General features: G+C 38.7%; 1 protein-coding gene across 3 annotated transcripts in view; it reads left to right on the plus strand.

The window, feature by feature from the left end:
• The window catches only part of LOC125232511 (serine/threonine-protein phosphatase 2A 56 kDa regulatory subunit gamma isoform), a 96,140-nt gene that overhangs the window by 38,657 nt on the left and 42,171 nt on the right, over nt 1-15,312 (plus strand). For all 3 annotated transcript variants that reach the window (XM_048138208.1, XM_048138211.1, XM_048138209.1), the window contains one exon: nt 4,119-4,299. In XM_048138208.1, the coding sequence (XP_047994165.1) occupies nt 4,119-4,299 (181 nt within the window). The remainder of the gene's footprint in view (nt 1-4,118; nt 4,300-15,312) is intronic.

Below are 15,312 nucleotides of genomic sequence, written 5' to 3' on the forward strand. Positions count from 1 at the left end.
TGCGGGGGCTTCGCCCCCGAGCCCCCTTTCTTTACACTTAAGGATCACAAGAAAACCTTAACCCAACTTATTTTAAATACAACGTTGATCTTTCTTTTATGCGGGGGGCTTCGCCCCCCAAGCCCCCCTTTGTTTGCTCTTAAAGTTCACAAGAAAACGCTAACCCAACTTATCTTAAATACTACGTTGATCTTTCTTTCATGCGGGGGGCTTCGCCCCCCGAGCCCCCCTTTGTTTGCTCTTAGAGGTCACAAGAAAACGCTAACCCAACTTATTCTAAATACTACGTTGATCTTTCTTTTATGCGGGGGGCTTCGCCCCCCAAACCCCCCTTTTCGTTACTCTTAAGGGTCACAAGAAAACCCTAAACCAACTTATTTTAAATACTACGTTGATCTTTCTTTTATGCGAGGGGCTTCGCCCCCCGAGCCCCCCTTTTCGTTACTCTTAAGGGTCACAAGAAAATCCTAACCCAACTTATTTTAAATACTACGTTGATCTTTCTTTTATGCGGGGGGCTCGCCCCCCGAGCCCCCCTTTGTTTGCTCTTAAAGGTCACAAGAAAACGCTAACCCAACTTATTTTAAACACTTCGTTAATCTTTCTTTTATGCGGGGGGCTTCGCCCCCCGAGCCCCCCTTTTCTTTACACTTAAGGATCACAAGAAAACCTTAACCCAACTTATTTTAAATACAACGTTGATCTTTCTTTTATGCGGGGGGCTTCGCCCCCCAAGCCCCCTTTGTTTGCTCTTAAAGTTCACAAGAAAACGCTAACCCAACTTATCTTAAATACTACGTTGATCTTTCTTTCATGCGGGGGCTTCGCCCCCGAGCCCCCTTTGTTTGCTCTTAGAGGTCACAAGAAAACGCTAACCCAACTTATTCTAAATACTACGTTGATCTTTCTTTCATACGGGGGCTTCGCCCCCCGAGCCCCCTTTTCTTTACTCTTAAGGATCACAAGAAAACCTTAACCCAACTTATTTTAAATACAACGTTGATCTTTCTTTTATGCGGGGGGCTTCGCCCCCCAAACCCCCCTTTTCGTTACTCTTAAGGGTCACAAGAAAACCCTAAACCAACTTATTTTAAATACTACGTTGATCTTTCTTTTATGCGAGGGGCTTCGCCCCCCGAGCCCCCCTTTTCGTTACTCTTAAGGGTCACAAGAAAACCCTAACCCAACTTATTTTAAATACTACGTTGATCTTTCTTTTATGCGGGGGCTCGCCCCCGAGCCCCCTTTGTTTGCTCTTAAAGGTCACAAGAAAACGCTAACCCAACTTATTTTAAATACTACGTTAATCTTTCTTTTATGCGGGGGCTTCGCCCCCCGAGCCCCCCTTTTCGTTACTCTTAAGGGTAACAAGAAAACCCTAACCCAACTTATTTTAAATACAACGTTGATCTTTCTTTCATGCGGGGGGCTTTGCCCCCCGAGCCCCCCTTTTTTTGCTCTTAAAGGTCACAAGAAAACGCTCACCCAACTTATTTTAAATACTACGTTAATCTTTCTTTTATGCGGGGGCTTCGCCCCCCGAGCCCCCCTTTTCTTTACTCTTAAGGATCACAAGAAAACCTTTACCCAACTTATTGTAAATACGACGTTGATCTTTTATGCGGGGGGCTTCGCCCCCCGAGCCCCCCTTTGTTTGCTCTGAAAGGTCACAAGAAAACGCTAACCCAACTTATTTTAAATACTACGTTGATCTTTCTTTCATGCTTCCCCCTCGAGCCCCCCCCTTTTTCTGTTCTTATCTTCCGGCACCATCATCAGGCCTTGAAACCTGATCGTAGTCATAGTTCATTACAAGACTTTTCTAAGAAGCCCAAAAACAGCTATGATACGATGTTCCATCATGTAGTTCCAGTTCATATCTTCCGGCTCCATCATCAGACCTTGAAACCTAATCGTAGTCAAAGTTCATTACAAGACTTTTCTAAGAAGCCCAAAAACAGCTATGATACGATGTTCCATCATGTAATTCATGTAGTTCCAGTTTATATCTTCCGGCTCCATCATCAGACCTTGAAACCTAATCGTAGTCAAAGTTCATTACAAGATTTTTCTAAGAAGCCCAAAAACAGCTATGATACGATGTTCCATCATGTAGTTCCAGCTCATATCTTCCGGCTCCATCATCAGACCTTGAAACCTAATTGTAGTCAAAGTTCATTACAAGACTTTCCTAAGAAGCCCAAAAACAGCTATGATACGATGTTCCATCATGTAGTTCCAGTTCATATCTTCCGGCTCCATCATCAGACCTTGAAACCTAATCGTAGTCAAAGTTCATTACAAGACTTTTCTAAGAAACCCAAAAACAGCTATGATACGATGTTCCATCATGTAGTTCCAGTTCATATCTTTCGGCTTCATCATCAGACCTTGAAACCTAATTGTAGTCAAAGTTCATTACAAGACTTTTCTAAGAAACCCAAAAACGGCTATGATACGATGTTCCATCATGTAGTTCCAGTTCATATCTTCCGACTCCATCATCAGATCAGCTCAACAGTACCATATTATTGTATTGTCATCGGAACTACATATAGCTGCCAATTTTCATTACGCTACGACTCCTGGAAGATGGTTAAATTAGCTTCCTTAGATTCCATTACATACATAGTTACATACACGACGACCTAATAAAAGCGTGTTAAAAATAGAGAGACATATGGACATTATGGACATATGGTCGCCGACTCGACTTCCTGGACGGAGCTGGCACATAAAGAAGAAGATGTAGTTATAAAAAGGCTCGTAGAAATATATTTCGCTTTTTTTCGAAATCTGAATGAAAAATGGAATGGACTTAGAGTAACAAGCTTTTTGAAAACAATGAAAAAGGGTGCCGAAATGCCTTCACAAAATTCTTAGAAAATTCGCAACGCCCATGGGAGAAAATAATAGTAATTTATCATGAACACTCCATATTTTGCCCATAGATTTCACCCCTTTATTTGTCCGCTAGTTATGAAATCCTTTTGCAAACTTGATTCTACAAATAGACCACCTAGCAAACGGTATCTTACCAAGTGGCTTTCCCAGCTAGATTACCAAGACACTGAACTTCTTCTGTACGTGGCAAGCTAAGTATATATTTTATTTTATTTATGTTATTTAAACTTTGTTTAATGACGCCAATTTATAAGTATAGCTATATAAATATCTATCTTCTCATCTTCATTTATTATCTCATCTTAATTTATTATTAATATCCTCATATCATATTCATATTATAGTATAAATCTCTCACACACTAACAGATACATACCCGTACATTCAAGTAAATACTCGTACGTACACGCAGCTCAGTGTTGATACCAAATTATTTAAATTTAAATATATTACGTTACACAAAAAATAAAAAATGTTATTTGTAAGCTCTTTGTACTTCCTTATGCAACTCGCTCTACGAATTGTATAGTTTTATAATATAGGTTAAGGTACTAGTGCGATGAAACTGCGTCCTGTAACACAGGGTTTCCTAGCTCAGGACACAGGGTCGCGATTTTCTGTAATTGTTAATTTATATAATAAACTTTTTCATTTTTTTTTCATTTTCATTTATCTCATAAAAATGAAATAGTACGGTAGGCAACCCTTCGTAAACACATGACGTTTTATTGCGTCTCATATCGTAAACTACCGCTTTATTGATATCCTGGCGACCATCTTTGATGGCCTCCATTGTTTCTCTTTTATTGCCGATCGATAATGTTTGTGGATCAAGTAAAGTGTGTCAATTGAGCCCAATTTGGCCAAATATGTTGGGCTGTTTAATTTAGCGTGTGCCAGAAGTACTTGGAACGTTTGAATTTTTTAAGAACAATTTTACCAACTTGTTGCCTGAAACTGGCATTTTTTTATCCGTTTCTCGGTCCTTGGGAAGTGTCTATATGCCTACCTCACACTACCTTGCGCCAATTTTAGATCAGCTGTCTGCTGTAGACGCGTTTGGTCGTACATATTTTGACTTGGTGACTCCTTCCTATGTGTTGGTATCATATAAACGCGTACCAAATTAGTAGGGCGTATCCCTATGTCTAAAATTAAACATTAAAAATCGTTTTCTGAATCAACTGACCGAATTCCCCATCTTTTGTCCCCAGGGTCGTCCAGAAAAGCCATCGTCCCTTGCATCCGGCCCGCCACCGCCGGCTGCCATCGTACCAAAGTCCGCCGACGGCCCAAGGCCACCAGGATGGAACGGCCAGCCAAGACGGCATGGTTCCAGCCGGTTCAACGTGCACAATCACAACCAGGAGCTGGTGAAGCTACCACCCATCAAAGGTTAGTGTCTTTAATCTGTAGTATCCAGCCGTCTGATGCCGGCCAATATATTGGTTCGTCTTCGAATAAACAAAAGCCTATGGTTACCATCGATCAAAGTTTAGTGCCTTTGTCCATAGCATCGGCACCACTGCCACTGGTCGCGATTGGATCAAAGTCTTCGGACGGACACAAGCCGTTTAGAGAATGACCATACTCCATTATTCAACGTCACTCGTACATCCCCAGTTGGTTTTAAGCGGTTCGGCAAAGATGTATATCTGAATATTTTACCCCGGTTTTGGCAAGAGCATTAGGTACTTAATACTTATACAAATTCAATATTGAACCACTACACTACCTATGACGTTGCTTGGATTTAAACCTTTCTCGAAACTTCTCTGTCTAAATTAAATAAAAACTCCATTAGCACTGCTAGTCTTAGACAAAATAAAAAGACTAGCGTTCATTAGCATTGTTTACATCAAAGACTTGCATTGAAGACAGTTTAGAGGACGAACTGGCGCTAATTGAGGCTAAAAATGGTTCTAATTGGCACCTGCGGCTACGGTAATAGGATAACGCTCGTTTTCATTGGCGCTCAATAATGTGCCCGAAACGTGTTTACTATTTACTTTGGTACGACTTATTTGCTCGTTAGTAGATATAAGGTTGGAGTAAATATATTGTTTACTAGCTTTTACCCGCGGCTTCGCCCGCGTAATAAAAGTATTCATTAAGATTTTCATTTGGATCCTTAGGTTTCTCTGTAGGTATATTTATCTGCGATTATTTCGATTGCACATAATACTTTTGCTTGCAATGATTGTAGAAATATTACACATCGACCACAGCGTAGGTAATTCTATATACGCTGAGGAAACCTTTATAAACATCCCACATAGCCCGTATTTCGACACTATGATCGGTGGGTAAAAAGTACTTTTTCTATTATCCCTTACAATTTTTTACATTTTGCTTATACTTATCGCAAACGTAATCTTCAAGCAAGCAAACAACGATCGTCTTAGAGCACATTGATTGTAGGAGACCATGTCTCGTGTTTGACAGATGAAAAACAGCAGCACCGTAAATTGATGCAGTTGACGTCTGTCTGACGTCTGACGTCATCTCAAAATTATAAAAAAGAAATCCCAACCCAGGAGGGATCAAGACTTAAATGTTCCCGATGGAACAAAATCAAGTGCACTTCTCTGCCATTTTATATGTCTGATCTGATGGCGGAATGCGTGTTTTTCAGCAATATTCTCTATATCTTTATTGTATAGATGTTTATCGTTATTCGTTAATAATAATGCATGGAAGTTACTACACTAAAACTATTTTGAGATTTTTCAACCTACCAATAAAAGTCTTCAAGAAATATCAATCCTTATTACACAATGCACACATCATCATCATTATTATTATTTATTCAGTAACAATAATACCTATATTGTGTTTGAATGTTCTTTTTAGGCACATGCATACAACACAGACATGTACTCACGCCTGAATTCCCAAGTGGGGTATATTGAAAGGTGACCAAATTATGATATGGCAGTGCCAGGTTGCTACAATTCAACCCGTATTCCACAGTCGACTTCTACGACACCCGCGGAAGGAAAGAATCCTTATTTCTCGCTAAAAACTAGTCAAAACACGTGTTTAAAAGGGAAAGAAAGGGGGCGGGAATTTCATAGATGACTAAATCCGGCAGGTAAATGGAGGCCTATGAGGCCTGTAATGGAGAACTAATGAGAGAGAGGTCTATGCCATTGTTTTCCATTCCCCACACTGCTCAGACAGAAGCAAGTAGGTAGTTAAAAATCGAAATAAGATGTCATATATTAAAGAAAAACTGACGGACACCACCAGTGGCGAAGGCCGGATTCGAACCGGCGTCTTTAGCAATCCGGTCTAACGCCATGAACCATGAACCCCTAGGCCACCCCGTCACAGCGGAAGCCGTCGAAATTTCTCTTCTAAATATATGTCATCTTTGTAAGACTAGGCGTCTTTGACCAACTCTAAGGGCAAGCAGTATAGGTGCTAGGTGGTACGTGGTAGGTGGTGTCCGTCATTTTTTCTTTAATATATGATATCTTATTTCGATTTTTAATTTATATATAGTAGTGTGACTACATAAAAAACACAAATCAAAATATTTGTTAAAATTTGATTTGTTCTGCCTATCTAATAGTTCGGCAGGTTCAACGACATACGACGTGATGAGGTATTCACGGCATCAAAGGGTATTTCATGTTCGATAACATTTTTCACGACGACACTAGCCAACAGAGTACATTTTGCAGAGACTCCAGTTACAGGCTGACCAAAAAGAGAAGAAAATTGTAAAATATGTGAAAACGGGACGACACTACGATGTTGTCACTTTTTAATTTCTACTCTTTTTGGTCAGACTAAAAAATCCGTCCACTAGAAGTCTAGAACATTTCATAAAATGTCTACTTTATTAAACTATTTAGCAGTGGCGTAGCGTCGATATAACTCGATTCCCAACGGGTTCCCTAAAATTCTTTTTTTTTTTATATGAATAGGTAGACGTTTGACCACGATCACACCTGATAGCGGTCTACGGTGGATCACGCTTACCTATGAGATACCTATTTACTCTGCAGTATCTGAAGAAGTCCATACAAAACAGATCCCAAAAACCCCTCTAGCTTTACCAACAAAAATTTCACGCGTCGCCACTGCTATTTAGTGATGTCGTACGTTAGAATCGCGATGCCGAGACGTGTGACATCTGTCTGGAAGGACTGTAGAAGTCTATATTATTGTATTCCATTGCATTTAAGGCAGACTTATGGTAAAAAGTGTAATTCAAAAAACGTCCTCAGTACATTTTGGCAAAGACGTAAGACCGCCCCAGGTGGCGTGGCGGCGGCGGGCGCGCGCCGCGCCGCTTTTACGTCCTTCCTATACAAAATGTATGAAGATTTTTTGAATTACTTTTTGGGCAATCAAGTAAAAAATGCCTTCTGGCAGCCTGCCGTTTTTTGTAATATAAGATTTTTTTGCGTCTAAAGGCGTCTTGTGATCTTGCTTCAGACAGTTCCAAGCAGACTCAGGTAAGTTACCTGACAATGTTCAATATAAAGCAATACCATCGCTATCCAACCAAGCATTCCAAATCTATTAGATATTTCCATTCACGGAAAGGAGAGAAATTTATTTTTATTTTAGAAATAACCATCGTCGTGGTACCGATATCAGACACATCAAGATACCAGAGATTCTGAAGGATGAACCGACTTCAGAAAGGAAATCATCAGAACTCTGTATTTTTTTTAATGTGATATATCTGCAGTACGATATGTAACCTGTGCCGCAACGGAAACCGTGGGCGCAAAGGAAATTGGAAACCCAGATACGACTCGCAAAGCGCTATCTTTCGGGAAAATTCATTTCTAATGTCGATGGAAAAACTGACGGTAAGCCTTGATAACAGTTTGGACAGGTTTCAAAACCATTTCAAGCAAATTATTTGTAACGGTTACGGTGGTAAAATTGTTTGTAATAATGTGATAACATTATCTGTCAAAGGTATTTGTTTTCTAGAAAGAGAAATTGTCAGAGAAAGACGATTGCAGATAAAATTGAAAACCAAAGGAACGGAAAAATTTGCGCGTTCTTGATTAGTTTCGGTGGCTCGACAGTTGGTTAATAAGACCAAAAGGTCAGGTGTTCCAAAAGTAGGTAATAAACCAGTCTTGCGAAGATGGTAGCAATCGGTGAATATTATTAGTGTAGGTAATGCGTTGTTGGCTATTCTATTTTTTTATACTACTTCGGTGGCAAACAAGCATACTGTCCGCCTGATGGGAAGCGGTCAGGTCACCGTAACCTATGGACGCCTGCAACTCAAATGTGACACCACATGCGCGTTGCCGACCCATTACAAACTTGTACACGCCTTAAACAAGCAATCTCATATTTATACAAAGATCAATGGTTGAAATGGAAACGATTTCAATTATTATATCTTCTCAAAGACCAGTGAAATGCCGAAAGAATGCATCGTTCTCACGTAGCAGTGTAATAATGTGCATTTATCGTACAAGTATGATAATTGCATCTCCGACACCCGCTTCGATTTCTTGTGCAGAGTGCAATTACATAGTTTGTCGGTACGCGGTCTAGTATCACGCGAGCCTGCTTAGGCTTCGAGTTTTTTGTAGGCCTTTTAGACTTGATGAAGTCATTTGAATTATATAAAATTACCGATTGTATTAATAAAGATGCTAGAGTATGCTTATTGATTAAAGACTTAAATACTGCCGCACGATTAATTATCTCACTAAACTAAAATTCACAATTCTGCGGACTAAATTGACAAATGACTGACATGAAATGTTACCAGGAACAGTGAAATAAAAATAGTGAAGGGTATATGTCGATAACAATATATCGACAAGTTGTAAAGTACAAATAACAGACTAGTTTAAATCAAAAAAATACGAATGTTACTTTTAAATACAAGGTAAACATCATCATCATCATCAGTTACATTTATAATAAAACGATCCGAGACATTGTACACCAAATGGTCGAGTTGTAACATTTTGTCCTCGGTTTTTATTATGTGATTTACACAATCTTTTCATCTTTCGGCTGTAACACAATAATTATTGTAATAATTCATTTGTAAAGATTCAATAAACTATCATAATAAATATATAAATTTCATTTACATTATTGCTGGTTTGAAATTAACATTTTATATCTAATTAGGGATCTACAGACCTTTCGATCTGTCGAAATCACAAAAAAAGTTGGTATATTGATTAAAATATCAAATTGCCAATTTGATTGTACCGTCTGGGTGCACCTTAAATCTACGGTGTAATAATAATTTTAATATCGATAAGAACGACACTGGCCAAACTGTAGCAATATTTGTTCACACTTACTTGTCAATTTGCTCCGTAGGATTATGGATTTTAGTTTATCTTTTTTGCCCGCGTCTTCGGTATCTTCGCTCGCGATAAATTCGAAAATTGCGGTGTGCTCCATACAAACTTCCACCCCCCGTTCTAGAGAAGTGGGGGGAGGTTAGAATGAGACATATACTACGGGACGATTCTGATGAAATGTAAATATTTGTTTCCTCTATTTTATTATCTAACCTCAAATATGCCGCCATGATTTCAGTTTACAGTCTACAATTAAACATGCCAAGCTGTTTGATCTCTAGGAACCGGAAAAATCTTGACGTTCATTGTTCTGAGTTTTTTAATTTTGTTGCAAACAGGAGATCTTTCAGAATTATGACGTTTGACGTTGCTTTGACGTCAAAGATTCCTTATTTTTAACTAGATTTTGCCCGCGGCTACGCTCGTTAAATTCGACTACGGAATATTTCATACAAACTTCCACTCCCCATTTTAGAAAGTGCCAAAAAGTAGCCTATGTCACTCTCCAATCTTTCCATCCCTTCTGTACCTTATCGCTGTTAATTGTTTAACAATTTCATATGACATTTCAAACACGGCTTTAAAGTGACAAGGTACAGAAATCATCACATTTAATGCCTTGTACCTATATAGGAAAAAGTGACTTGGGTATATCTAATGAAGCTTTTAAAGAAACTGCAAACATTGTTTTCCTTCGCAAATCGCATTGCTCGTGGTCTTGACATTGAATAGCGAAATAATCGCACTCGTATATAGTAAATACCATTATTTCCAAGGGCACTTGAAGATGAAGACCAAACATCACGATGTTTTTATTCTAGTCGTCGTTTAAGCACCACTCCGTATTATACGTAATCTTTTGGAATGTCAATGTTAAAGTATGGAATTACTCTTCAAAATTACTCTGCTTTCCAAGCAAAGAAGCGCTGGTAGCCTAGCGGTAAGAGCGTGCGACTTTCTGAAGTCGCGAGTTCGAACCCCGGTAAGAGCGTGCTCGGCTCGTACCAATGAGTTTTTCGGAACTTTGCCAGTCGCTTTTCGGTGAAGGAAAACATCTTGGGGAAAGCGGACTAATTCCAATAAGGCCTAGGTTACCCTTCGGGTTGGAAGGTCCAATAGCAATTTGTAAAACTAGTGTCTACGCCAAATATTAGGAGTAGTTGTCAAAGCGGACCCCAGGCTCTTATAAGCCGTGGCAAATGTCGGGATAACGCAAGGAGGATGATGATGACTCTGCTTTCCAAGCTATCCCTAAACTCCTTGTCTAAGAAAATTCCTAGGAACATGCATGTGCTTTAAAACTTTATACTTACAAGTTTACGTGTCCGGCGTGAGTAAACATAAAGAACATCCAATCTGGATTTGCATGATAGTCTATCAGGCCACACATGAGTTTAGCTGCCCTTTGATATAACTTTGTAATCGAACGAGCTGCGTTGGCGGCATATTATTTCCATGTCAACAACTTGGAGTTGGAGCCATATTGGTAAACCAAACTAGCTAGCAGTCATGACATGATCGTCATGAAAATACTGAACTGTTTATGCAAAGAATGCGTTTTCAGGAAAAACAAAAGCAGGTTTAATAAGTTGGTTTAGTATAAATAGTCTGGCAAATTATGACAATTATTCTTATTCCTTTTATTTTAGGTGCACGAGCACTAACTAACGTAGTTAATACTGAAAATATTATGATTTTCTCTGTCTGTGATTGAAATGAGTCTTTGGCCTAACTACAGTTCCTTGGTGTTGCAAACGTTTAGAGACATTAATACGGAAATAGTGCGTTGCGTTGCGATGCAAGTGCGGAAAAGAGAAAATACGAAACGGGTGAAAAAATAAATTAAAACTCGACCGAAGAGAGTAACGAATTCCCTCTTCGCACGTACGACGTTTTTCAGTATATGTAGGAGTTTCGCTTTGGAGTTTCGATCTGACTGGAACTAGTGCGGAAAAAAACACCATGTCTTATTGTTACTTTTGCTACAAAATATGCTTCTAAACAACGCACATGTCCGAGCTTGCAGTACATTACGTAATTCTATAAAATCTAGAATAATCCTCTGAATGGCGCGCGAGCAGCGTGCAATTCGATTTATGCACTATAAACGGTACTAGCGCACTGGAATTGTGCACGCCGTCTGATACGTTAGACACGCTTTGATGAAATGTACGGTTCATATGCGGTCGATATCAAGAGCATCGAATAGAATAGCTTGTCACCATCGTTAGCAGATGGTGACAAGGGGCCAGAAGAAACCTCGAACAAGATGGGAGGACGAACTCAATCTCACAGTTGGCCCGAAGTGGAGAAGAGTGACCCAAAATAGACCCCAATGGAAAGAGCTATTGGAGGCCTTTGCCAAGCGGCACACTGAATTAAGAGATGCTAGAGTGCATCTCTTAATTCAGAAAAAAAAAATATTACCGTGGTCTTTCTTACCATCATATAAATATGTATCTGTTTAAAAGTAAAATGGAAGAAGGAGCTTATAATTTTACGTAAACTAACATATTTTTAACTATGTCTCCATTAGCAATACAATGCCTTGTGCAGGCCGATAAAGTGACAAAACTTGCCAACTAAATACGGAACTATGAAAAGTGATAGTAACTCCGCTAAAAAGTCCTTAGCGCGGTTAAAGCCACCCAGTGTAAAGGGGCTCACGTCCGCTTATAGCTTTTTGTGCGACATCCCCTTCTTTGTGCTGTTTCCGGTTCCGGAACTCTCAGGGCTGCGATGTAGCAAGTACACTGTAAATATGTACTTATTTGTAGTCCTCTTGCTGTGTACACACTGGTACAATTTTACAGTTGAATGGTGAAATACTATCCATAGTAACTAGCACCGTATGCAGTAGCGGAAAAAAATCTATCATACTGGTTATATATCGAAAAAAATAAGTGGGAAATTCTTAAAATGATACTTTTATATCAAGTAAACAACTATTGGATCATCATTACAAATATGTATTTGAATTCTTACGAGCTTTAGGACTCACTGCACGTGGCCCTTGGGCAGCCACGAGAGCCTGATGCGGGTTAGACTTTACACACACCGATCGTGTATGTTACTAATATACAAATAGCTAATCCTACTAACAGTATAATACAGATGGATTAATCTATCAATCTCAGAAGTTGTTGGTATGAAAATTACACCACATCTTTATTTTACTATTTGAGGCCCATAGGGCTACTCTGCTTAACTCGGGTATACAAATTGTTTTAAAAATGAACCTTAAGTTGCCCAAATAATCTTTTTCATATGTAATTATATTGTAAATTTCATCGAAATTGCAAAGCCGTTTTTTTTTTTAATTAATGAAATAAGTATGCAAATGTGCCCGAAAAAATGTGATAGTTTATTTTCCGCTACTGTAGGGATACTGACAGACAACACACACAAACGTTAAAGGTGAAAAGGACTAAACCCATCATACTCCAGCATTTTCCGAGACGAGATGTGCCGTTCGGAAATTTCTGTTGAAAAGACGCTGGTGTTTTTACTAGTGGTCCTCGATGCAGATGACCGCGAACCAAGAGATTTCAGACGATCATCTAGCAAACGCTCCGGCTGTGGAATGATCTGATGTTTTACTCAGCGAGAAAATATTGTAGGCATTTGTAGACTTCATGAAGTCTAGAAATGTATAAATTACTGTGAAGTTGAAGTCCTGTGGAAGAAGATTCTTTCTTCCCTATATTATAAAACGGGATATAAGTATAATCCTCTGGGTTACTCACATATTTACTTCGATAAATGTCTGTGTTGACCAATACATACAAATATTTACCTGCTACCTTTCTGCGTGCAATATTATTACACTTGATCATGATCAATCAATGACAAGCAGCACATTTCTCTCAGGTGTTTGCCAAAATCGATCATTGCACACATTTCTCTTCTAGTTGTAGTTAATGCGTCTCAATCGATGAGGAAAGAAACAGACGTTGGAAATGTTCCAATAAGATTCTAAATTGATAAGTCATTTGTCTACGCTTGTCACTAATCAGAAGATGTCTCGTTAATTAAAAAATACTTTTCCTCATAACTTCATAATAATCATTTATCCTGGTGGGCTTTTATGTAGCCTATTTCACAACTGCGACAATTGTCATCCGACACTTCGCCGTTCAGTGCCTGTTCAACAAGGACTTCAACAAGTGCTTTCTGTTCATAGGAGCTTTCGCTACAAACTGGTTTTCACGTGTTCCATGTGTATGATGCGGCTACGGTCGTAGGTCGTAGCACCTATCTGGTACAATAGCGCTGGCGCTGGCAAGTCAAATTGTACCTAATGTAGAAAAGCCAGCTTTCCAGATATTATTTATATCTGTGGACTAGACAGACGGTGGGTTGTATGACGTACTCCTACATTATACAAGGTGCTCGCGAGGAACCCGCATAACTTGAACCACGCGTTTCTGAGGCAAAAAGAAAGAAAAAATGTTATATGAATTTTAAAATTTTTCGCCAAAAAAAAATTTTTTTTTTTTTTTTTTACTTTTTTTGGACGTATTTTCAAAAAAAAATTTTTTATCCATAAAGTTGGCAATTAAAATGAGTTCCTTCATTTATTTTTCTAAAAACCAAATTATTTGGAAGTTTTTCTTGTCACATTTTGACATCTATCAATGACTAACTGTGAGACTATGCTCCACAATTGCGCATCAGCGCCGTTAAGAAACCTTTTCTACTGAGTAACAATACGGAAATGTTTTTTTAAATTGGCAATAACTCTGAAACTAGACGAAATATAGAAAAGTTTATATGACATTTTAGTCTTAAAATGTGACCAAGAATATGCCGTTAAAGTTATATGGGTTCCTTGCGAGCACCTTGTATTGTACAGTCGTGCGGAGTGGGTGCATGCATTGTGCTCTGATAATAGGAATTTATTGGCGTAGGCTTTTGTTTTGATGTACAATGACGCGTGAAAGACATCTTGTTGTTGTTTATTTTGTGAGCGATATTGATTTTCAGCTATATTCGCTTGCTTTTATAAGTATCGTATATAACGTCCACATCGATTTCGATGACGGCGACCTCAGCAGTCAAGGGTTTTGCCTCTTGTTTGCGCTTATGTGGCTAGCAGGCCAAACTTGCTCTTAAAAATTCTATCACATTCGCGGCAGTACAGCTGACCAGCCGTGTTGTACATGTGTACACGTAGAAGGGCTTAGGTCTTTCCTTACGTACTTAATTGGCGTTTTGTGTCTAATGTCGTGAGGCGATTTTCCTCAAACAACTCTCTGCACTGTGCGAATGCGTTAACCCAAAATTTAAAATGTGCTATTAAATAGTATTAATGAGTGCTCAAGCCTGATAAAAGTGATAAAACACGTCCTATCGTTAAATAAAAACGAAAAACAACCGTTTCAGTGAACACGAATAGCTAATAAATTAGATTCAAAAAGTTTTAACGAGTCGGGGGAAATATTTTAGTTGTTCTTTTAATTCGAGTTTATACAACGGACACAACTACAGTTTCAGTCATACATTTTTGCTACTACAAATAATCTATTAGTGATATGTATTCAATGTATGGCCGCCCTACTAATACTCGTATAGGGGGGACACATGTGTCTTATGACTAATGACAGTTATCAAATATTGATGTCTATATTTCTTTCCATGTAATTTGACGTTTGACCCTCAACATCCGTTTCGCACTTAGTCAAATAGTCATCGTATTAGATCTGTTTGAGATACTCCAGCCTCTAACATCTATCTAATCGTATAAAATATGATATGAGGTAAGTCATATCACAAACCGTGGGTCTAGTGAAAAAGGGTATAACTCAAATTGACTCGGTGAAAAAGGGCACAAGTCCCACCTCGGACTTGTGACCTTTTTCACCCAGTCAATTTGAGTTATACCCTTTTGCACTAGACCCACAGTTATTATTTATTTATTTAACATATTTAATGTACCTTACATATTTACATAATATACATTACTATGAGTCTCGCAAATTACTTTGACTTTACGATAATCACATGTCATGATTGCATTAAAATTAATTTGGAGTCCCTATTGATCACATTCGATTTTATTAATATTACTTGAGATGAGAAATATACTTTTTCT

The sequence above is a fragment of the Leguminivora glycinivorella genome, chromosome 13, assembly GCF_023078275.1.
Source record: "Leguminivora glycinivorella isolate SPB_JAAS2020 chromosome 13, LegGlyc_1.1, whole genome shotgun sequence".
NCBI classification, from domain to species: Eukaryota; Metazoa; Arthropoda; class Insecta; order Lepidoptera; family Tortricidae; genus Leguminivora; species Leguminivora glycinivorella.